General features: G+C 41.2%; 1 protein-coding gene across 1 annotated transcript in view; it reads right to left on the reverse strand.

Moving 5' to 3' along the window:
* Positions 1-1,594: 1,594 nt before the first annotated feature.
* The window catches only part of abcc1 (ATP binding cassette subfamily C member 1 (ABCC1 blood group)), a 30,937-nt gene continuing 10,005 nt past the window's right edge, over positions 1,595-22,526 (reverse strand). The window contains exons 10-31 of the mRNA XM_031871072.1: positions 22,144-22,305; positions 21,068-21,160; positions 20,539-20,742; positions 20,087-20,233; positions 16,815-16,902; positions 16,287-16,356; positions 15,611-15,737; positions 14,772-14,948; positions 14,076-14,243; positions 12,115-12,289; positions 11,860-11,920; positions 11,147-11,273; positions 10,815-11,022; positions 9,914-10,224; positions 9,486-9,685; positions 9,150-9,276; positions 7,551-7,652; positions 6,494-6,640; positions 6,194-6,352; positions 5,614-5,780; positions 3,172-3,366; positions 1,595-2,741 (exon numbers count right to left, since the gene is read on the reverse strand). Coding sequence (XP_031726932.1) covers positions 2,633-2,741; positions 3,172-3,366; positions 5,614-5,780; positions 6,194-6,352; positions 6,494-6,640; positions 7,551-7,652; positions 9,150-9,276; positions 9,486-9,685; positions 9,914-10,224; positions 10,815-11,022; positions 11,147-11,273; positions 11,860-11,920; positions 12,115-12,289; positions 14,076-14,243; positions 14,772-14,948; positions 15,611-15,737; positions 16,287-16,356; positions 16,815-16,902; positions 20,087-20,233; positions 20,539-20,742; positions 21,068-21,160; positions 22,144-22,305 — 3,324 coding nt within the window. The 3' untranslated portion in view covers positions 1,595-2,632. The remainder of the gene's footprint in view (positions 2,742-3,171; positions 3,367-5,613; positions 5,781-6,193; positions 6,353-6,493; positions 6,641-7,550; positions 7,653-9,149; positions 9,277-9,485; positions 9,686-9,913; positions 10,225-10,814; positions 11,023-11,146; positions 11,274-11,859; positions 11,921-12,114; positions 12,290-14,075; positions 14,244-14,771; positions 14,949-15,610; positions 15,738-16,286; positions 16,357-16,814; positions 16,903-20,086; positions 20,234-20,538; positions 20,743-21,067; positions 21,161-22,143; positions 22,306-22,526) is intronic.

The following is a 22,526-nucleotide window of genomic DNA, read 5'->3' on the forward strand; positions in this document are numbered from 1 at the left end:
GAGGGCCACACGGAATCTAGCAGGAGCTGAATTCACACACATGACACTAAGTTTCTAGGAGAGGATTGTGGTGATGTGAAAAACAAGAGTTAATAGAGATGACTGATTATTTTAAATAAATTGAATAAAATACCTGCAGAGCTCCTGAAGTTACATGCACATCATATGTCCACAAAGATTGTAGACATATTCTCATTAGTAAAAATGTGAACTAAAACTTTGTGGTGAGACCTTTAAACCAGTTACTTGTGCACCTTAAATGGTTTCTTGTATGTGCAGGTTAACTTAGCCACAAGAAAGAAAAATAATGATGCTTGTGTAGTATTCGAAATGGAAGCAGAACGTGATGAATGGCTTCACAAGATAAAGTGATGATGGCAATGCAAAGCAGTGATTTATACTGAGGTCCATAATGACAATATAGTTTCCTCCGTCTATAACCAAGTTATCATTTATTTTGTATTCTTCGAAACACGCATTTCATTTCTGCAGTTCTGTTTTTTTCAAGACAAATACATTATTTATTTTGACATTAATTATCTATGGGCATGAAACTGTTCCTAGTGCACACTAGAAAATGAGATTTCTTTCTTAATGTCATTTCAAGAGCTCTGTTTACACAGTACCTTTATAAATGGTCATTCAAGTGAATATATTCACTAAAATAACTCACAAACAAATACAACAATGCAAAGAAATAAACCAGTGTCAAATTAATTGAAAAGCTGCTTTGAGAGCTTAAGTCAGACTTTGACAACATATGTTTTATTTTTTAACTTGTTGGCATGCATCTATTTGTTTGAGGCGTGACATGCCAACTGTAAACATTTTAAATATATTTAATGTGTACATAAAAACAAAATGAACGTAAAAAGAGTATAATGTCTATTTGGTGTACATTCAGCACATTGTGACCTCATTAGAGTTCCACTCAAATAAAACTCAGAACAACAGAGTGTTGTTTTGTATCAACAAAATACAAATATGTAATAGTAAGCATGTATTACATGAGTAGAGCCTCTAACCTAATCAACAGTTTGCATGAATAAATGTAAAGCTTTTGCTGAAGGAACACAATAAATAAACAGTCAGTGCTGGACGAAAAGTAACAGTCAAGTGGAATCTATCCAACAGTTTGTGCATTTGTAGTTTTGTTGAGATTTATGTGTTGATGTTACCAACCACCACTGCTTGAGTTTGTGACATCCTCAGTGGAACTGCCGTTTCTGACCAATCAGCTGGCATACCTGCATCCTCCTAATGACGCTCTGAAAGGAAGGCTCAAACACTCCTGATGATCTTACATTCAACTGAGCAAACCAAGTGGAATGCTCTCTATCCTTTTAGCTAGCTTTGTTTGGTCAAAGCATTAGCGGTGTCCCAGTTCCATACTGCTTACTAATTGTAAATCACTTGCTTAAAAGATAAGCCTGGAGATATTTTATATCCATCTATCCGGGGGGGGAGCCAATCCCAGCTGACAGTGGGCGAAGGCAGGGTTCATCCTGGACAGGTCGCCAGGGCTGACACAAAGATACAGACAACCATTCACGCCTACGGGCAATTTAGAGTCATCGATTAACCTAAGCTGCATGTCTTTGGCACGTGGGAGGAAGCCGGCGAACCCGGAGGGAACCCAAGCTGACAGGAGGAGAACATGCAAACTCCGCATAGAAGGGCTGCCACACCACTGTGCAGCCCAGATATTTAATATGTTCCTTAGAATGAGAAGATATACTGTACGACAGTGGCGTATCAATTAAACTGAGTGTAGGCTGCAGATTGTGTCATTTCCTGTTGGCATTATTTCCTGTTAGTATAAAACTGAAGTGTGTTGATTTCTTAATTACCAACTAAAAAAAACATACAAAAGATTAGTATACAGAATACACTTTGGATGAGGTATAGAATTTGGACGAAGCATTTGTGAGGCAGGAATTTCTCACTTAGTCTTAACTGCAACTTGTTTGGTCAAACAATAATTACATCCAAAAGTCCATTTGAATGCGTTGTGTATGTACCTGCTTCTCAAATCAGCGCTCATGTTTCAAATCTGCATCTCAAAAATAACAGATGTTTGAGGGCAGTCTTTGGCACTATAGGATTTTGTACTTGCAGGACAACAGCCTCTTTATCCTCTACTGACCTCAGCACTGGTTACCACAACCAGAAGAGAACTGTTTATACGACAGACTGCAGGGAATTCTGTCTGTATAGAAGTAAAACTCCCCTTCCTTGCTCCAGCACAGATATAATGCTCTAGCAAAATAAAAGCCAAATTCAGTATGTCCCTTGTTAGAACTTGTCCCCTGGTTCATGGCAGAAATGGCAGTAAAAGTACATGAAAGGGGCAGGAATATGTAATAAAGGGCGATATGACCTGGGCTAACAGAAAGAATCAGGTTTGTTTGGGACAGGCAGAATAGAATTGTGTAGTAAAACTGAAGTGTGTGGTGGAGCAGCTCAGACCAAACCCGTTGTTCTCAACAACGCCCTTGCTTAAATAGTCAAACACTCTAAATCGTAACAATCCCCCAATTTATCTCAGGAACTCCACACCGTTGGGATGACCTGGGAGATGACCTGGGAGGAGCTCAGAAGAGCAGCTGAACAAGAAGAGGCACCTCCTGCTTCAGACCAGCCCGGCATCCTTGGCCATCTTGTAAAAGGCTCCTCTTTGAGCGAGGAGATTGGAGGGGGAGTCAAACTCTGCCATCTCTCCCTTGTCCAACACCAGGATCCTAGGGGAGCCAGATTACCGATGAAATGAATTATGTACGAATAGCAAAAGAAGTACCAGTAGTACTACAGCTGCTTCTTGTACTTCTACAATAGCTATCTCTACATTTGTTAGTACTAAAGCCTCAAATCTGCCTCATACACCCGTGTGTTAACATCTGGTCTGCAGGCATGCACACATCTAATGATAATGACAAACTAATATGTGACATCTCCAGAGGACGTCATCATTATCTTTACATGACAAATTGTAAACACAAATAACTATTTATCTTCTGACAATGAGATGACCATGCAATGCTCATAAGATATAGGATCAATGGAGACAATGAACACTGCTTTCTGTATAAACTAGTACACACACAAAAACAATAGGTATTAACATATGAAAGCATTCTGTAATGGAAACTGTTTACGTGTGGTATACATTACCTGGTGTAGTCCATGATAGTGTTAAGGCGATGAGCTATTGTCAGGACGGTGCAGTCTTCAAACTGAGAACGGATGGTGGACTGGATCAAGTTGTCTGTCTCCATGTCCACGGCTGCTGTGGCCTCATCCAGAACCAGGATCTTGGTCTTCCTCAGCAGAGCTCTGGCCAAGCACACCAGCTGCCGCTGACCAACACTGGAGGGAAAACAGACGTAAACGATCTATAAACAGAGCGCCTCTCCTTCCTAAGGTGATTTTTGTCCTCAGATCAGGGTCTGGTTAGATAGCCCCTGGTCCTCTTTGGGTTGTGTATGCTTTTTTTACATGTTGATGGAGGCTTGCAGTGTGTCTGAACTAATGCTATAGAGCAGGATATGCATTGCTCAGCTTCTGCGATGGAGATATTAACTATGTAGTTGTATACTGCTTTCTTTAGATATACAATATGGATCATGCATTCAGGGTATGTGAGGCTTTCTGGAAGGGTTTACTGATGGTTTGTGAAGCCAGTCTTCCACTAATGGCCATTTTTCGCATTAAAAAATAAAAGCCATTTCCTAATAAAGGTCAGGCAAATTAATTCTAATTGCTTCTACTGCTTCCCTAATGACACTCTATACTTCCGGCAGATGTGTACCAGTAAAAAAGGAAGAAGACTGTTACTATGAAATATCTGTGTAGGATGTGTTGACTGTCACTGACAGTAGCTTAACACTGTATGAAAAGAGAAAAAGCAGAAGCAGCTGGTATAAATTGGTGAGTGAAAACAGTGTTTGTGTTAAAAAGAGAAAGTAGAGCAGCAGAGTGGTGAGTATGAGATGACTGTTGTAAACGAAGAAAGGAAGCATTAAGTTAGCTAAATAAAATGGAAGCAATATAGATACGTATGTCTCTTATACACATACCTGCAAACTCATAAGAGGTGGAAAAGGTGACAAGTACCGAAGCCCGAAACCCTGTCGGGGGGGGGGGGGGGGGCATGCTCCCCCAGGAGAATTTTATTTTAAATATGAGCTTTAAAATGTAGCATTCTGCTGTACTCTGAGAAGAAAATTAAGTGATAAGACATTTACTTTAAGCAAAAAAAATAATTTATTATTCAGTTATTAATCAGTATTTCAGCTCTATTATTATTAACCTTTATTTAGACAAAATCCATTGAGACCGAGGTCTCACTTTCAAAAGTTTTAGTCAAATAAAAACAAAGACAGCAAGAGTAGCGAGAACCATCGCCTGTACAAAGAAAGTGATTCGTTTTCATTGAACCCTGTTACTGTATGGCTTCATATTAACTTCCACTGTTACTGTACAGCTGTTAGAATTGTGGCCTATCTTCTATTTGCAATTAATATGCATTCAATCCAGTTCAATTATTTAAATTAAAATTGGTAATCTACTCTGGCTAAAGTACCTTATCAAGAGTAAAATAATAGCTGTGATTTAACTGCACGTGGGACTGTTGGTACACTGGCTGTGGTCATCACAGTGAACAGTGTGATGAGAGGGCACGTGAGCCCTTGTTGGTGTAGTTCATCTCCTTGGAGCAGAGGCTGCATGTAGCATACCCTGCTTTATCAATGTATTTAAAACACTGTGACAGCAGGAAGCTGTACTCACGTCTGTTTAGACCTCCACCTTTATCCAGGCCCAGCTCCACCTTTATCCAGGCCCAGCTCCACCTTCATCCAGGCCCAGCTCCACCTTCATCCAGGCCCAGCTCCACTCACATCTCAGCCCTGCGTCAAGCTGCGCTACACAAACAGCCTCCTCTCCCTGAAGCTCTTTGACCTCATCATCTCATCAGTATCTGGGCCTCATGTTTCGTGGTCATAAAAGTTATTCTGACCACGAAATCGCCTCATTCTACTTTGAGTTAAAACAAACAACCTGCAACCAGATGCGCCGGTGTTCCGGTTTAACGTGAACGAGCGAACTGAACCGGAACACGGGGGGGGGGGTTGCATGTTTCATCACGTTACGTGTTTTCCTCCTAAATTGCGATAATGACGAACGTTAACAGTCGACAAAGTTTCGTATGCAGTGGACGTTAACTTAACCCAGCAAGTCTGAACGGTAACGGTACATAACGTAACTTAAACTTTAACGGAGGGAAATGAAGACGCTGTAGACATCTGAACGCTGATTGGCCAAGACTCGACACGTCACATGAAAGATGTTTTATTGCGAAGATCACTATATAACCTGTCTCCTTGTCTCACTCCAATCTGAGAAACGCTGCCCCCCCCCCAAAAAAAAACCTCTACGGATCTACACGATTCACGTGGATGATATATTTTGATTAAAAACGGCAAATTTCGCTGAAAAGCGACTAGTTTGCAGGTATGTATACAAGCCTGATTTAAAGAAAAGCCTGGTTCTCTCTGCGGTTGAGGTAAAATAGGTTTTTGGTAGTTATCAAGGGTGTATATAAAGCAGTATTACCTGAGGTTCTCTCCTCCTTCACTACACTCATGGCTGAGTTTGTTTGGCAGGCCTGACACAAAGCTCTTGAGATGGGAATACTCCAGAGCCCTCCAGACTTCCTCATCAGAGTAGCTGTCGAAAGGATCCAGGTTCATCCTCAGAGAGCCTGAAAACAGCACTGGGTCCTGAGGAGAGGGGAAAACAACTGTCATCTGGATTTCTCAGACGATGGGCAAGCTGAGCCCCATTTCTAGGTCTCTTCTTTAAAAAGGGTGCTACGAAGCCCTCAGGAGGGATTGAAGCTGCACCTCCTCACCAAATGACATGCTTTACAGACCCACCAAAGCATCATTGTGAGTTCTGCTATTTGTGACTAATGCACGTCATCTGTGGGTGTCTTGCAAATTGAACCAAATAAGGCCACAATCAGAATGGATACAATGAGGCCATATGCTGTCTCAGGGTCACCTTTCAATTGGGACACAGCTGTTGTTTCCTTAGCTTGGCCTTATAATTTTTCAGTTTAACTGGGCATAGCGTTCATTTCCATTCAGATGCCGATTAACTCCACGGCCTTTTGTGTCATCTCTGCACTGACCTGTGGTATGATGGTAATTCTGGAACGAAGCTCATGGAGGCCCAACTGAGCAATGTCCACCCCGTCAATGAAGATGTGGCCCTCAGATGCCTCGATGATCCGGAACAGCGCCAGCGTTAGGGATGATTTTCCTGCTCCAGTGTGCCCCACAATCCCCACCTTATGGGTAGAAGCAGGAAATGTTACGGGCCACAGACACTGTACACATACATACATCAACACAGATGTAATGCAATACACAGTCACAAACAATCACACTCATCAATTCAAGCACAATCAAAAAGACCACTGTAAGCAGACCTTCTCTCCTCGGTTTATGTTGATGGTAATGTTGCGAATGGCGAGATCCAGATCGTGGCGGTAGCGCAGGCCGAGGCCTCTGATGTCTATGCAACCATCAGTGGGCCACCCTGTGGGGAGGCTGGAGGGTTCCTGTTTCCACTCTGCCTGGTGGTCAGAGGATACTCATTTAAATAAGTATATCTTCCAAATCTTACTAAAGCAAAAGTATAATCAGCTAAAAGTAGTTATGTCTCAAAATGTTTTCCTGTCAGTTATATTATATATTCATAAGTTCACCTTATGTTTCAGCTGATCAAGGTGAAGCGAATTTCAGCTACTTTCTACAAATCTAGTATCTTTAAGTGGGGAACTTACTCAAACTCTGGGAAAAAGTAAACATCATAACATTTTCTGAAGTTTACACACATCACCACTTTCAAAATAGAAATTGTTGGAGTACCATATAACTTTACAGAGAACAGCTAGAATGGCACATAACCTGTGGTTCAAACAAATAATCAGCCAACATGAATATCAATACACCAGATTATTAGTAACCCGATTATCAGGTGTTTTGATATTCAAATTATTGGTACTCTGGTGTATCGATTTTCATCACGGTCTCCAGCTCCACTCACTCTACTCTATAGAGACTATAGTTGGCAAATATATGTGTTCTAATCAAAGGGCAACAAGCTATTCTGTTTATTTAGAAAAAAATGCCTTTCCCACTTTGAAATTAAACACGATTTCATCGAAAGCCCAAAACCCAGTTTTCCACCAGCGCTTAAACGCATCATGCATTTGTAGACCCCAGTGGAGCTGGAGACATTGAAAATAGTCTCAAAACTCCACACACAAATGTAACCTGATCAGTGCGAACACATTTAACAATCTGTAAATAAATATCTTGTATAGACCTACATATAGATTTGGAAAAAAACAAATCCTAAATTCAGTTTGCAGTACTTTTAATCCTAAATGCTGGTCGCAATCCAGCACCAGGTCAAGTAAAGCCTCCCTCTAAAACCACAAAAAACGGATCCCAGAATTTGTTCTTTGTTTGTCGTTGTACCTCTTTCTCTGTGTCACTGTACTGTTTCACTCTCTCCACAGCCACTATGTTGGTCTCCACTTCAGAAGACATCCTCACCAGCCAGGTCAGAGAGGCAGTCAACTGCACATGGGACAGAGGAACAGGACAGAGGACAGCTTGTGAGATGTCTGTCTCAGATCTGTGCATCAACCCAAATACATGAAGGTGAAAGTCATTTAGATTGTAGATAGATTGCAACATTAAAAAAATACTTTAGGACTCAACTCGAAAGCTACAGAAGCGTAATGCATTCTATTGAAAAACAAAAAACGAAAACAGGATATAGTCCCTAAAAATCTCGAGAGAAGTTCTGATTTACTTGAGAGCTGGATTTCATGGAAGCAAACATGTCCCGCCTATTTAGTTGAATCCAGCATGGAGAAACTATGAATGACGCAATGTCCAGCAGATCAGCATGGGCTTTATGTCTGAACAACTGCAAAGTTCTGAGGTGCCTGCGTAAAGTCGACAAACTAAGCAATGCTTCAAAGCCAAGCCAAAATAAAACTGGATGAAACTAAATGGAATCGTTCAAATCAAGTTCAAATTGAAAGATATGGAAGAAATTATGACATTTTTAGCATTTTGCATGGTGTAGATTATTTTCTTTTTTACCTAGCTTTGTTTTTTGTGAGATTAAACTCTTTGTCAACAAAGAAAGGAGGATGGAGTTTGTCTTTAACTGAACAGCATTTGGTAAGTCAACTGTTTGTTTTTTTACATCTAATATCTGAATGGCCCTTGAGTGTGTAGCAGAATGCGTGTTGCTGCAGGTCTGCTGGGTTGATTTGTTGCTTTGTTGTCATATGAATATACTGTATGTGACTGGTTCTTGTGAGTTTGTTGTTGTCATTGTGTTAATTATATAGATTTGGACTGTATGCATTGTCCGTTAATTACGAAGCATACCGTCATGCGCGGAGTTATTGTCTGGACAATTGAATCTGTTTGGGCTGTTTTCTTTTACAAAGTAAGAATTATGGTCTGGAGAAATGGGGATTGTGTGGCGATTGCTTTAGCCCTGTTTGAATCAGTAGGGAACAGCTACCTAAACGCTATGGGGAGAGTTCGTAGCTTGTGTGCTGCTGTTGTTTTCCTGCTAAACTAGTTTAGTGTAGCCTCCCAGAACACACGTGCGGTGCCTCAGCTGTGTTTTTTTTTTTGTGTTCCGGGTTCAGAGGTCACACAGCCCGTTGTCTCCTACGTGAGCGCAGTCCACCGAAAACATTATATTTCCCACAAGTTAAGCTTCTGCATTTTCCAAATGCACTAGTATTATTCAAACGTATTGTTCAGTTAGTAAGCCTCGTACCGAATGGTTTAATACGAATATGTGTAGTTACACCCCTAGAAACAAATAATAACCGTAGCTGTGGCGTCATAATGAGGTTATTAGGAGGTGGTTCAACTGTAGTAGGACAACACAGAAGGCCCAGGTATAAAATGCACTGTCACTGAATTATATACATTTAAAAATACATGCAAAGAATCTTACAGGATAGAGGGGTTTCTAATCTGTCACTTCTCCGGGGCCCTGAAGAAGATGCGACCTGGTCAGATGTGAGTATGAGTATTTACCTGGAGGGCATAGGAGATAGCCAGCCCCATGATGCCTGGACTGAGGCTCTCTCTAGCCATGACGGCAAACAAAGCAGCAAATGACACGATGCAGTTTCCTACAAACTCCAGGCGAACAGCTAGCCACCTACACAAACACAGATTCATTGACACAATAAGGATAGAAGACCATTGTAAGAACAAAGTGGCATATCCCACTAAAGAAGAAATACTATTTGAAAAGATCAAAAGAATTCTCAAGAATCTGTTAATTTTGTCTTTTTCCTTACTAAGGACGACGCATACTGCTGTAGCAGGTAGTATGTTTAGTTAGTGAGCTGTAACCGTGTCCTTAACCTGTTTGCTACTATGCTGGGGTAGTAAGCCTTCTGGTTGTGGTCCACGCGCTGGTCACTCTCCCGGATGAAGCGCTCCTGTTCACCAAAGGCTCGAATAACGGAGGTGCCCAGCAGTGTTTCATTGAAGTGGGTGTAGATGGGTGAACGGCTGACTGACTCCAGACGCTTCAGCTGGCGAGACGACGCCACATAAAACCTCTGGACACAGGAAGGACAGAGACTTCTGACAACTTCAAGTAACCAGTCAGAATGAAATACAGTGCAGCCAGAAGTGGTTGGACAGTTATACTTATTTTTCAGATGAAGAGTGTAGGAACATAGACCTTTTCATAAATAGTACCCCATATTTAGGGCATCAAAATGGATTGAAAATGTATGAAAGGAAGAGGAAAAAGTTGTTTTGCCATCTGAAAATTTCCAACTAACCTGGACAAAAAAGTAGAGCAGACCGAGAAAAGGAATGATGATAGCTACCAGTGGTGTTGCGATCAGGATGATAACGCAAGAACCCATCACATTAAACATGGAGCCCATGAACATTTTAATAATGCTGGGGATCACTGAGTCAATGGTGTCTATCTCCTTGGCAAAGCGGTTGACCAGGTTGCCGCTGGGGGTTCGCTCAAAGAAGGACATAGGTGAGCGCAGGACATCATACAGCATGGACTGGTGGAGGCAGCGGGACGCCAGGATGCCCCCAATGGACGTGGTGAGGGAGTAACCAAAGACAGCCACACCTACAAAAAGCACATCAAGTTGATTTGTACATGCAAACGCTAAGGTAAAAAAACATACCCTACTGCACCTGAAAAGAGTTCCACAAGTTTCACTTGAATTGCTGTGTTTGAAAAAGAGTCACCTGAACTGATACCAAATGAGCAACGCTTTCAGATCCAAGTCAGGAACAAGTTTTGTGTTTCAAGTCCTAAACAAGTCATTATATCTTTCTTGTCTTCTGGACTGCACTGCCAATCATACTTTCCCTCTTGCTTGTGCAATGTGACTGGCTCATCCAAAGTATCTGTTGTCAGAAGTCAGATCAAAGTCCAAGTGTCGTCAAATGCCATTGGTGCTAAAGTCAACTTTAAGTCTTTACTTAACTTAACAACTCAGGTGAAATATCATTCTATAGATGTTGCTCCATGATTCAGTATCTCGTTGGCTGTGTATGTGTAGCAGGTGTGAATGACAAAGAAACTACAAACACAACTTTGATATTCTTGTCAGAATGATCGGAATCGCTCTCCCTTAACCTTCTTAGATCGGTTTGTTCTTGTGTTATTTCTAAATTGTGTATCTGCATCTCCCTCCCCTCACCCCTCCTCACCCTGGGACAAACCGAGAGCACCGTACACCCCGAGCCTCATCTGTCTGTTGGGCTGAGTGCCATTAACCACGGGGTCGTCGGTCCACAGGCTCAGCCAGTAGTTGGAGAACAGGGAGACCAGGTGGTGGGCGAAAAACAGCAGCAGACTGATGCAGGACAGAAGCACTCCGATGGCTTTCAGATAAGACCCGAACACAGACAGCTTGACCTGGGGAGGGAGAGGAGACCAGCTGGGGTCAGGCAGTGGTTGGGACCATCACATACTGCACTGATACATGATGATGATGAATTATTAGCTCTGATGCTGTTGAGCATGTCAAGCTTCTACCTACCCGTCCAGTGCTGGCCTTGTCAGCCTCCGTCAGCTTGCCCACCTCGGGTTGCTTGGCTTTCTTGCCCAGCACCTTGTCCTGCTCACCCGTCTGGCACAGTTTGGTCACACTGCTGACTCCCGGACTGCTGCTTACACATGTAGCAATAAAAATAAATGTGATATATTATATACAGGCGCTTCAACAAGATGAACAGCTAGTATATGTCATGCTGATATGTGTGGATACTGGAGGTGGCTGCCTCAGGGTCTTTATCCAATATCATCCACGGTTATAACACCTGAGAGTGTAACATCACCTGTGTGTGAGCAAATTATCTCGTCTCACATTATGTGTTAAAGTTTTCTTTTTTTACTTTTTGGTAACATTTTCGTAAATGAAAATTTCACACAACCACAACGGGCAGCCTCATATCAATTTTAGGGCCATTATTATGCTAATTAATCAAATCTCAAGAATGTTCACCTCCTTTGAACAGGCTGAAACGAGTAATTTACCACAAGTTTGTGACATTAACATTTGGAATACAAAAAGTCAAGAGAAGATCAGGATGAAAATACAATTATGTAATATTCTTGTTCCCAAAATCCATGTGCAGAGCCAAATGAACAATGACTTTTTCTCACACCAACAGGTATTGTGTGTGTATCCAAAGTCTGTTATACTTCTTTTCTTTGTGCCACAGTGCTCCATTGTTGTCCACTTTTACTCACCCAACAAGAGCAGTTGTGCTGCCGTTCTCTGTTGCTTTGGTTCCACTCTTTGGCACAGTTTCTAAATGTAGTTTTTGGAAAAATGTTTTTGTGACAAAAGGATTGATCCATAAACATTACCTGCATCCACTGCACCAAACAACTACTATTATCCCAAAAACTCCAAAACACTGTTTATGTTCATGGAGCAGATTTCTTCATTATCAGCATTGCAATTAATAACTTTAGTAAAGTGCATTGTGCAGAACGTCTCACCATCGTCGGCAGTGTGGTCGACAGCAGCGTATGTTCGCTGAAACTCAGCGAAGGCTCCCTCTGTGGCCATGAGATGCTGGTAGGAGCCCATCTCTGTGATCTCTCCCTCCACCATGACCAGGATCAGGTCGGCCTGAGGCAGGTAGCTCAGTCCATGGGTCACCAGCACACGAGTCTGCACACATCCACACAAATATTACATGTCTGTGTGTAAAAGTGATACCTGTTCCATTTTTTATTAAATCTTTACTGCTCACTTTCATAATCATTGACGAACCTTCAAAACTACTGTACAGTATTATCATAAACGGATGTCAAAAAACAAAATTCTCAACCAGTCTGACACAATCTGTCTCAATCAATTAGTTTTGCCCTTGATCCTTGTCAGAGTCCTTTAAAGCCGGTGTAGGCCATTCATTCTTGCCATCGTTGGAAAAAACAACAACATAAAAACCTTTCAGCATATTGTACTGTCATCCAATGCAACGTCGTGAAAGTCTGATTCAACGGCAGAATATCCTGCAGGAAAAGTTACAGCATTGGTAACAACAAAGATTACTGAACATATTGGTGGAGCGTTTCAGAGATGAAGAGAAATGTTGCTAAAATTTTAGCCTTCGGCTAACTGTAGTTGGCTGTGGCTGGCTCACAGCTATGGTTATCAGAAAGTAACTAACAACACTTACTAACAACATTTACTCTCCATCTCTCCAATAGTTAAGCCTTCTGCGTGAACTCACTGCTATAATGCAGCCTCTGAAGAGCTTCGCCGATATTGTAGCTCGCTAGAGCCAGAAAAAGCAAACGGAACGGTACTACTCATAGAATTGCTGCAAAAAAAAAAAAAAAAGCGATGGCCAAATTTATGGCAACTAATTTAATTATCCATTATAGTTTTACATGTTCGTTTGCTATAGTAACCTGTTTGGTCTACCACAGGACTTGATTTCAGTTGAACATTCTGTTGTATCAGCAGGAAAGTTGATTGAAGTATTCATCTTTATTGTTAGTTAGCACATGCCGAAAACAAGTTGAATTTAAAAGCTCATAGCTAATTAAGATAATCAAAATGGTAGTAAGTTGCAGCCCTACTATATAACGGCAACAGGATCACAGTCATGATCGGGGCGATGTATGAAATGAATGACTAGTACTAGTACAGGTTACTGTATGAAGGATGATGTATGTAATGAATGACTAGTACTAGTACAGGTTACTGTATGAAGGATGATGTATGTAATGAATGACTAGTACTAGTACAGGTTACTGAATGAAGGATGATGTATGTAATGAATGACTAGTACTGGTTACTGAATGAAGGATGATGTATGTAATTAATGACTAGTACTAGTACAGGTTACTGTATGAAGGATGATGTTTGAATGAATGACTAGTACTAGTACAGGTTACTGTATGAAGGATGATGTATGTAATGACTGACTAGTACTAGTACAGGTTACTGTATGAAGGATGATGTTTGAAATGAATGACTAGTACAGGTTACTGAATGAAGGATGGTGTATGAATTGAATGACTAGTAAAGGTTACTATTACTGTACAGCATCTGACAGGTAGATACTTTACCTTTTCCTCAAACCTGAAACCTTACAAACAAAGTTTCAGCAGTCACAATACATCAATGATTTTCTGTGATGTTGGATTACGATGAGTTTTCTACAGGTTGTTTTATTCCATATCTCTCATTTTGCAGGTATCTATATTTAATCTTTAGGCTCACTTAGTTCTCTTTACGTCTTGTAGTTTTCAAGTTGTGCATTTTCATTTGGCAGAGCGTTTCCCACTGTGTTGTTTTATCGGTCTATGTTCATATTATTCCTGCCTATAACAACAACATAAATCAGTATGAATAATTGGCAACAAGCAAAATGAAAATATGAGCTGTTCATACAATGAACCCTTATATGGTGCTTTAGGTTGGTTAAGCTTGAGATCATACACACCTTGTCCTTCAGCAGTCCCTGTGGGCCGACAACTTGATCAAAGATATGTTTTCCTACGTGAGCATCGACAGCAGACAGCGGGTCATCCAACAGGTAGACAGCACGGTCACAGTAGACAGCCCTGGCCAGGCTCACCCTCTGCTTCTGACCTCCAGACAGATTCACTCCCTATACAGAAGAGAGATGGAGATAAAGCCAGAGACAAAAGTAAGGGTACTTCATCATTTAATGACTGTTCTGTTCTTTCTGCCTTCTTTAATGTATGTGCGTTTTAAAACTGTATTGAGACAGCATTTCATAAAATTGTCTCTGAAGTCTGTTCGCCGCGAAACCTCTTGCTTTGTATTTGGCTCCCATATTAACAGATGCACAGCTCAGGCGTGGCGAGAGATCTAAGATTTACAAATGTACACAGTGAAAATGATCTTTTGGCAGTATATTGATATCATAACAGAAACACTGGTATTACAGTTTTGATGTCTTTATCTGCAGATATATATGTCATAGACATAAAAGAAAGCTAAAATGAATTTCTGTCTGTGTGGACATCAGACGCAAGAGAGCTACAGCAGTTCAGTGAGGTAGCCATCACGCACTGCTCACACAGGCAGAGGAGCCCACACGGGATTCAAGTGAGGATTGCAGACAACTTCGACAGATACCCTACATTTTGTACCACTCTGCATGAGTTGATACCTTCTCTCCAATCTCTGTCTCGTCTCCAGCTGGAAGGATCTCAAGGTCAGGCTGAAGCGCACACGCCTCCACCACACGCTGGTACCAGGCCTCTCTCCTCTCCTGACCAAACATTATGTTGTCTTTCAGCGTGGCATTCTGGATCCAGGCCTGCTGGGGAACGTAGGCCACTGAACCCTGCAGGGAGACAAACGCATTGGAAGATGTCATGGCATTCTGTAGTTGATGGTGAGCAGTCAGACAGAGCACATTCCTGCTTCCAGAGGATGAACCACTCTGTTTTAATGTCGCCACACCCCATCGGTGTGCAATATTGTGAACAGCTTTTAGACTGAAATGATCCTAGCCACTCACATCAATGGAAAAGCAGAATGATGTCATTAAATAGTTTGTTTCTCTGAACACCCCCTAACTCTGACTGCCTTCTGCCACCACTTAAATCCTGTGAGCTGGCCAGACTTAAAGTGAACTTCTTGGCTGCTGTCCAGTTAGGAACAGAGTTAGTTTCAACAAAAAAATATTGTAGAACGAGACAAAAAATAAACTAAAAATATTGTGCATATGTGCAGAATCAGTGTCATACCTACAGTTGTGTCTAACTCCTATCTGTGAACATGTTGCTACGGTGTGTGTATATGCAAAATACCGCCGTAATGTGTGGTTATAAACTGGTATTGCTCATAATAGCGGACCTGGCTAGAGCATGGCCCATTACGTTTTAAGACTTGTTGTCCTGGCACGTGACATCATTCCCAATTCCTAATTTCCATTTCCAAGTAAATATAATTGTGTGCACTGCTGCTGCGAGTGTGTTTGTCTGAGAGAGCCAGAGCAGCCACCTTGACAGACACAGTTCCTTCCAGCTTGTCCATCTCTCCGAGCAGGGCCGACAGCAGCGAGGACTTTCCCGAACCCACGAGTCCCACCACAGCCACCAAAGAGCCTTCTGGGATACACACATTCAGCCTGCAGAAACACAGGGAGATTCAACCCAATTCACTTCCATTTAAGAAATAATCAGGTTCATTTCTTAATCAAGAAACAATTACATACTTATAAAGTAACATGTATTGCAGGTGTGACCCCTAATAGTGGACTATCTACCTGGTTAGACTGCCAATCTTAGAGTTCAATCGTCACAGTGGCGGAAAAATGCAGTAATGAAACAAAGAATCATTCCATTCGGGCTATAAGGGGGTGTTGTCTGACTTTACATTGAAGTGCATGGTTACTCCCAATAAATCATGACAATAGGCTGATAAAATAAAATAACTTTCAACTTTCCCCCCCACGTTTCTTGTATTGAAATCTCTTTAGAAAGGGATGTCGGTATGGATAAGAGGAACAGCAACTATTTCATTGTACCTTTGGGCATAAGAGTAATGTTTTAAAATGGACACAAACTAATTGAATGAAGTAGTGTGCACAAGTTGGTATTTTGAACATTACATTTTTGTTTTTATTTTTTCATTTACATGAATGCGCTGAAGCATCCTGAGGAAAGATGACACCAACCTCTTGAGTGTCGGTGATTCAGCTCTGGACCAGCTGAAAACTCCATCCACTATGGCGATACTGTGTGAGGCTGGGGTGAAGAGAGAGGAGGTATATTAGTTAACTGTATGTGATACCTCCATATATATACACACAAATGGTAAATGGACTTGTACTTGTATAGCGCTTTTCTAGTCTTTCCGACCACTCAAAGCTCTTTCACACTACTTGTCATTAATCCCCCATTCATACACTGATGGTAGGGGCTACCATGCCCACCATCAGGACCAACTAACATTCACACACCGTAGGCACAGCTACGGGAGCAATTTTGGGGTTAAGTGTCTTGCCCAAGGACACATCGACATGCGACCTGCAGAGCCGGGTATCGAACTGCCGATCCTTTAAATGATGGATGACCCTGCTCTCCACTAAGCCACAGTCACCCAAGAAAAAGGATCTACACATGTGGAAATGTCAAATTCTGAGGGAAGAGGGAGGACACAACAGACAAAGCAATAGACAGAAAAGCAGTAGATAAGAACTCACAGCCTGCTACTGCTTTGTGCTCGACGCTGTCCTCCTGAAGCTCCTCGTGTGAAAGAAACACTCTCAGCCGCTTCAAGGACACACTAGCCTGAAGATTGACACAGAGGGAGGGAAACCCACTAAGACCAGTGGCAAGATGCACACAAATCTGAGTAGATTCACACATAAAACTGTGTAGGCACAAAGGCAGAAATGTACATACGCATTATTTTCATCAGATTTATAAGTGTAATAGATCTGAATCATTGTGGAACTGGGCACTAAACTAATAACATCAAATTAGTGTTTTTGACAGGTCAGTACAAAAATAGAGTTATATTCTTTTTTTGTCTTAGAAAGAACAAACTTTTTTACTAAATTGAGCAATTGACATTAGTAAAGGTGAATCAACAATGTGCCGGTTAGTACGGAAGAGCATTCAGAAAAGAAAAAAAAAAAAAAGTATTCACCTTACCTCGCATACAAGAAAAGACCTTATAATTCTGCGAATTGTTTAAGGTAGCCTAGTTCGGTAAAGGTGGAAAGCTATTCACAGATTCAGAATTCCAGGATCAATAAGTTGTGCGCAAAACGTTGCGAAATCACAAACGATGCCTCGTTTCAACTGTAGTAAGGTAAACAACGAGCTACACAGTGTATGTGAAGTGAGGAACCTGCAGATTTCCATAGTCGGAGGATTCACAATGAATATATTGCTCGGTTATGTTGCCTTTTGTTGTTGATTCTGCTTTAATTCATTTTCAGGAACATAGGAGACTACATCAACTGCTTCTGGTTCATGTTTTGATTGTCATCCGTCATCCATCCCTAATAATCTTGCTTTTGAGTCTTGGAACTGTTGTCCCCATTATAGCGTCCCGTTCTAATTTACAGAAGAATTTGAAGGTCCAAACCACCTAAAACTCCTACAGCAAAGAGTCGGGGACATAGATAAGGAGAGTAAAAAAAGACCAAACTGGTATACCTGCTGAATTAGTCGCTAAACAGGCAGGAGAATTCCTCGTTTTGACTTTTACCTTTGAAAGGAGTGTGCGGACTGGTGCGTTGTAATAAACATGGTTAGTAAGAGCTACTGAGGCTCATTGCATACGTTCTATTTTTCATCAAAAGACACAAGCTCCACTCCCACAGCTAGATGTATAAATGCCATGTGCAAAGTTCTCAATCAACCTAATTAAACGTCAGGATGATTCATCTTATAGAGCTCATGTTGCAACAGACTTAATGAAATGCTTTACAATTGAGAATAAAATGAAAAGATCAATCATTTGGAAATAACATCTGAAATGTAAATAAAAAGATTATACAAATTATATTATTTGTATAATTCTATTACACCATCATTTTAATTTATTTAAAATTAGGTTTAAAAATGCGCCTCCAAAGAATATCCTACAGAACGCTGGGCAGACTGCTTAAAAATAACAATCACTGAAACAACAAACCTAAGAACCTAACAAACTGTTTTACCATAAGACCACATCTCTCCCTTATATTTGATGTCCACCTCATCATTTCACCAACAGCTCTAGAAAACTGAGTGTACATCTGGTCTGAAGTGAGCGTGAGGGGCTACCAGTTCATGTGTGTGTAAAGCCGTACAGATGTTTATTGTGCGCACACATCATTTACTTCACAAATTAGTAAAACATATTTCCTCACTACCCTCTTGTGATATCTGTCCATGCACATAGTTTTGGTTTCATTGAGTGTCATTTTGACTGATGGAGTTGGTAGTGCTCACAGCAGACAAATTACATTCAATAAAACACAACTCAAGAGCAATGTATCTTTTCACAAAATGTTCCCTTAGTTCCTCTGAACAATTGAGCTGTGAATAGCTAGGGCTCCAAGCTAGAGGTAGTACTTTAGTATTATTAATCATTATTATTAATGTACAATGTCCAAGAACAAACAGTGTTAAAAGAAATCCATAGAATTCTTCCAAAACACCAAAAGTGTTAGCTTTAGTAAATATCTTGTGAAATTAGAACAGAAGACGTTCGCTCTCTGTGAAGTCTGTTTTTCCTCACTGCTGACACCTCTCAGTGTGTCCGTCTGAGTCTGTGACTACGTCAAGATTTCTGGCTTTGTTTGCCTTAATCGTTAGCGACTGCAGCTGGTTTTATTGCTACGTAGATCTGTGTGTCATCTGCATTATAATGGCAAGATATTGTGTTGATTTGTATAATCTGCTTTAGTGGTGGCGTGTAGACGTTGAACAGATGAGACCAAAGAAAGGAACCTTGAGGAAACTTGTTTGTATGCTCAGGTGTGTAATTACTTTCGACACAATGGGATTTAAACCGGTTTAGAACTGTGCCAGAAAGTCCAACCCAGTTTTCCATTCTGTCTAGTAATATAAAACCAAGACCCCATGTTTCCACTGTCTGTCTAAGTGGATGTCATTCAAGACCTCAAAAGGACCAGTGTGTAGGATTAGGGGGATCTATTTGCAGAAATGGAATGTAATAGTCACAATTAGGTTTTCATTAGTGAATAATCACCTGGAACCTTAAAATTGAATATTTGCAGTTCGCATAATAAATAATGAACTTCATATACTTTTTCTGCTCTTGAAGCATAGATCATCCCAGAGAACCAATAAAAACAAATGGAATTGTCAAGTTGTCATATTGACATTTAAGGTGTGTTGATTGATTCACAATGTCAACTCATGCTTTGAGTAACATGCAAGAAAACATTCCACCTAAAATTTGCCGGAAGCTGCCGGTAGCCTTTGAGCTGCACAATGAATTGATTTATTTTTTCTCAGTCTATAGCTAGCTAGCTGCTTCATTTGCTCAAGTTAATAATAATACTAATAGCAATCTCAGAGACATGTATATCAACGCCTGGACAAATACAACCAAAACTATCTGCATGAGGAGATACCAGTAGAGGGAATTAAGTTGTTTTTTGTTTCGTCATTCAGGTGAATGAGCCCTTTAAAACATTCTGAGTTCGGCCCTGGATTCAGGAGTCCTCTCTGTGTTATTTCACCTGCAAAGCCTTCCATTCCAGTAATGGTTAACCAGGAAATGTTTTTATAAGACTGGGAATGTTATTTGTGCAGATCCAGATGTGATTATCAATATCTCTCCTGATGTTGCTCAGAGGGAATGTGAGGTGAAGGCTTTTTATCTTGACAGCTGAGTTCTATGACCAAAGTCAAACACTGGACCTGTTCCATTCCCCATTTTCGTACTCATTGAAAATCAAACATGAAAGGTCATGTTCCACAGTGGAGACAACCATGGAGGCTCACTAACCTGCACCATACTACTGATGACCATTGGCAGCATGTTAAGAGGGAAACGCAGGATGTTGAAGAGAGCCAGTGACACAAAGGCCTTCTGGGCATCGAGCACGTTATGCTCATCAATCAGCACATACACAGTGAAGGTCGACAGGGCAACCTGTACAGTGACACAGCAGGAGGGAGAGAGAAAGACATGAAAATGATATTATAGTCCTTTTCAATTGATTGGGATGTTTCCATTTGCAGAAAATGAGATAAGCAAAGTCCTTTTCCCTACAAAAGATTTGAATTTTAGACACTTGATATTTGTGATCTTGTCACTCCGTCACCCAAGCTGCTGCCTGCTTAGGTGTCTGTACCAGCTGAACTACATGACGCCATGTCCACATGATGAGATGAAATGATCTATGCACTTTTCTTTCTTCATTGTGGTGCATGTCTGACCTTCTGTGTTGGACTCACCAGGAAAGGTGCACAGATCCAGGTGAAAGTGGACATGGCACCCAGGTAGGCGGTCTTCTTCAGGACTTGCAGCTCACTCTCACGGATCTCTGACACCTTGTCTTTGAAGGCCAGCTCCCAGGCATACAGCTTCAGAACCTTGATGCCATTCAGCATCTCATTCATCAGCTTGATGCGATTGTCTTTACTCTTCATCTGAGCAACCTGCTCAATAGACACAAAAAATGTCAAGAAACAAACACAAGTCAGACAATGCTACAAACTGACACAAGCCCGACTGTGATCCTTGATCCTCAGTGCTAGCAACCTGGTTGAATAGGACCTCTGTGTGTGTTCCATCTGTGTATGAATGAAAATAATAAGTGCTCGGTTGGATATGCCCCGACTGTCACTGAACACACCATCCACAGGTCTTTGAGCCATCTGAACACTAGAAAGGCTGCAGAGGGAATAAGTGGAAGTAACCAGTTTTGTATGGCTTTAAAAGGAAAGATTTGTGGGAAAATGTGTGTCCGTGGAAAAGTCCCACCTGGTAGGTTTTGGTTTTCATGGCGATGACAGCATTAATGGGAACCATGAGAACCATCACAGCCACTCCAGCCAGCACGGACGGACCTAGGTTCTGCACAGCAACAGATCAAAACTAGAATTACCGCCTTATGGTTGTATGCCTCCGTCAACCAGTCATGTTGTAGTTTACATCCATCTCTGTACAAAGCATAATGCTTCCATCTACAGCTGTTCAACCAATAAAAACAAATAAAGAAAGCATTTTTTCTAACATCAGCACTATGACTTACACTGGAGGAACCCCTCATGTTCACTGGAAGCATTTCAGAAGCGTCATCCAGTACACATTCATTTGTTTTGATAACATTTTTGTTTCTTTACAGCAGATTGCTGCTTCATTGATGTGGTACCAGATACTTTGCTCTGTTACCTCGTCATACATGTTGTACATCGTACATACAGACTGTACCTACGTACAGACCAAAAAGCTGCGACAGAGGCAGAACATGACGTTTTAACAGTTTTATATGTTTGCAGCTTCAAGTTTTCCATTAGCTGTCCATAAAGTCAATCATAAAAATGGCCAATTTCATGATATTATTAGCAAGGTTCTTGGATGGCTGCTGGTGCTAATCTGCTGTGTTCGAGATGTTTGGCTTGTTTTGTTCAATAAACAAAAAAGAGAAAAATGAAAAAAAGACAAAAGCTTATACATAAAATAAAAATAAAAACACGCTTACAATATATTACTCTTACTTAGCAAAGTATCAAAAAAAGTTTTGTTTTAATCTCTGTATTGTTTGGAACTCACCACCATCTCACAACTACACTGCTGAACCATTGTGTCTTTAAGTATTGAGCTGTACAAATTGGTTTCATGTAGTTCTGTTTATTTCTTTGTTCCCCTGCATAATGTCCCACCACAGCAGATGTTTATTGCTCGTCCACCAGAAGTCACTGCAGGCTGCCGTTCAAGTGTTTACGTTGGCAGTCCAAAATCTGCCCACGTGAGACTACTTCTGCATGGAACTGTTGGTGATGTTAGTAAACTTGGACCAGTGTGCTACAGTGTCTACAGTTGCTCTGTAACCCTACCTGCCAGAGAAAGTAGAGGGCGAGCACCACCTGCAAAGGGGCGGACCATATCATGTTGATGTAAGTGATGAGGTCCATGAAGCGCTGAGCGTCCACCGACATCAGGTTGACGATCTCTCCCACCGTGGAGGTGCGGCGTGCTGCGCTGCTTATAACCAAGGCCTGAAAGAGCAGAGTCCAACTGTAGATTCAAAGCCAACGCATGCAACTGACCAGGAGAATAATTAAGCCATTCAATAGAGAATAGTTTAGGTTACTGAAAGTTTTAATTAACTTTGAATTTTTGTTTGTTCTAAAAATATCATGATGGCTTCATCCGCCAAGTAAAAACCTATTTAAACAGAGGAAGAAGTGAGTACCACCTGGAATTAAACACTTCCTTG

The sequence above is a fragment of the Anarrhichthys ocellatus genome, unplaced genomic scaffold (genome assembly GCF_004355925.1).
Source record: "Anarrhichthys ocellatus isolate YVR2014 unplaced genomic scaffold, GSC_Weel_1.0 scaffold56, whole genome shotgun sequence".
NCBI lineage: Eukaryota > Metazoa > Chordata > Actinopteri > Perciformes > Anarhichadidae > Anarrhichthys > Anarrhichthys ocellatus.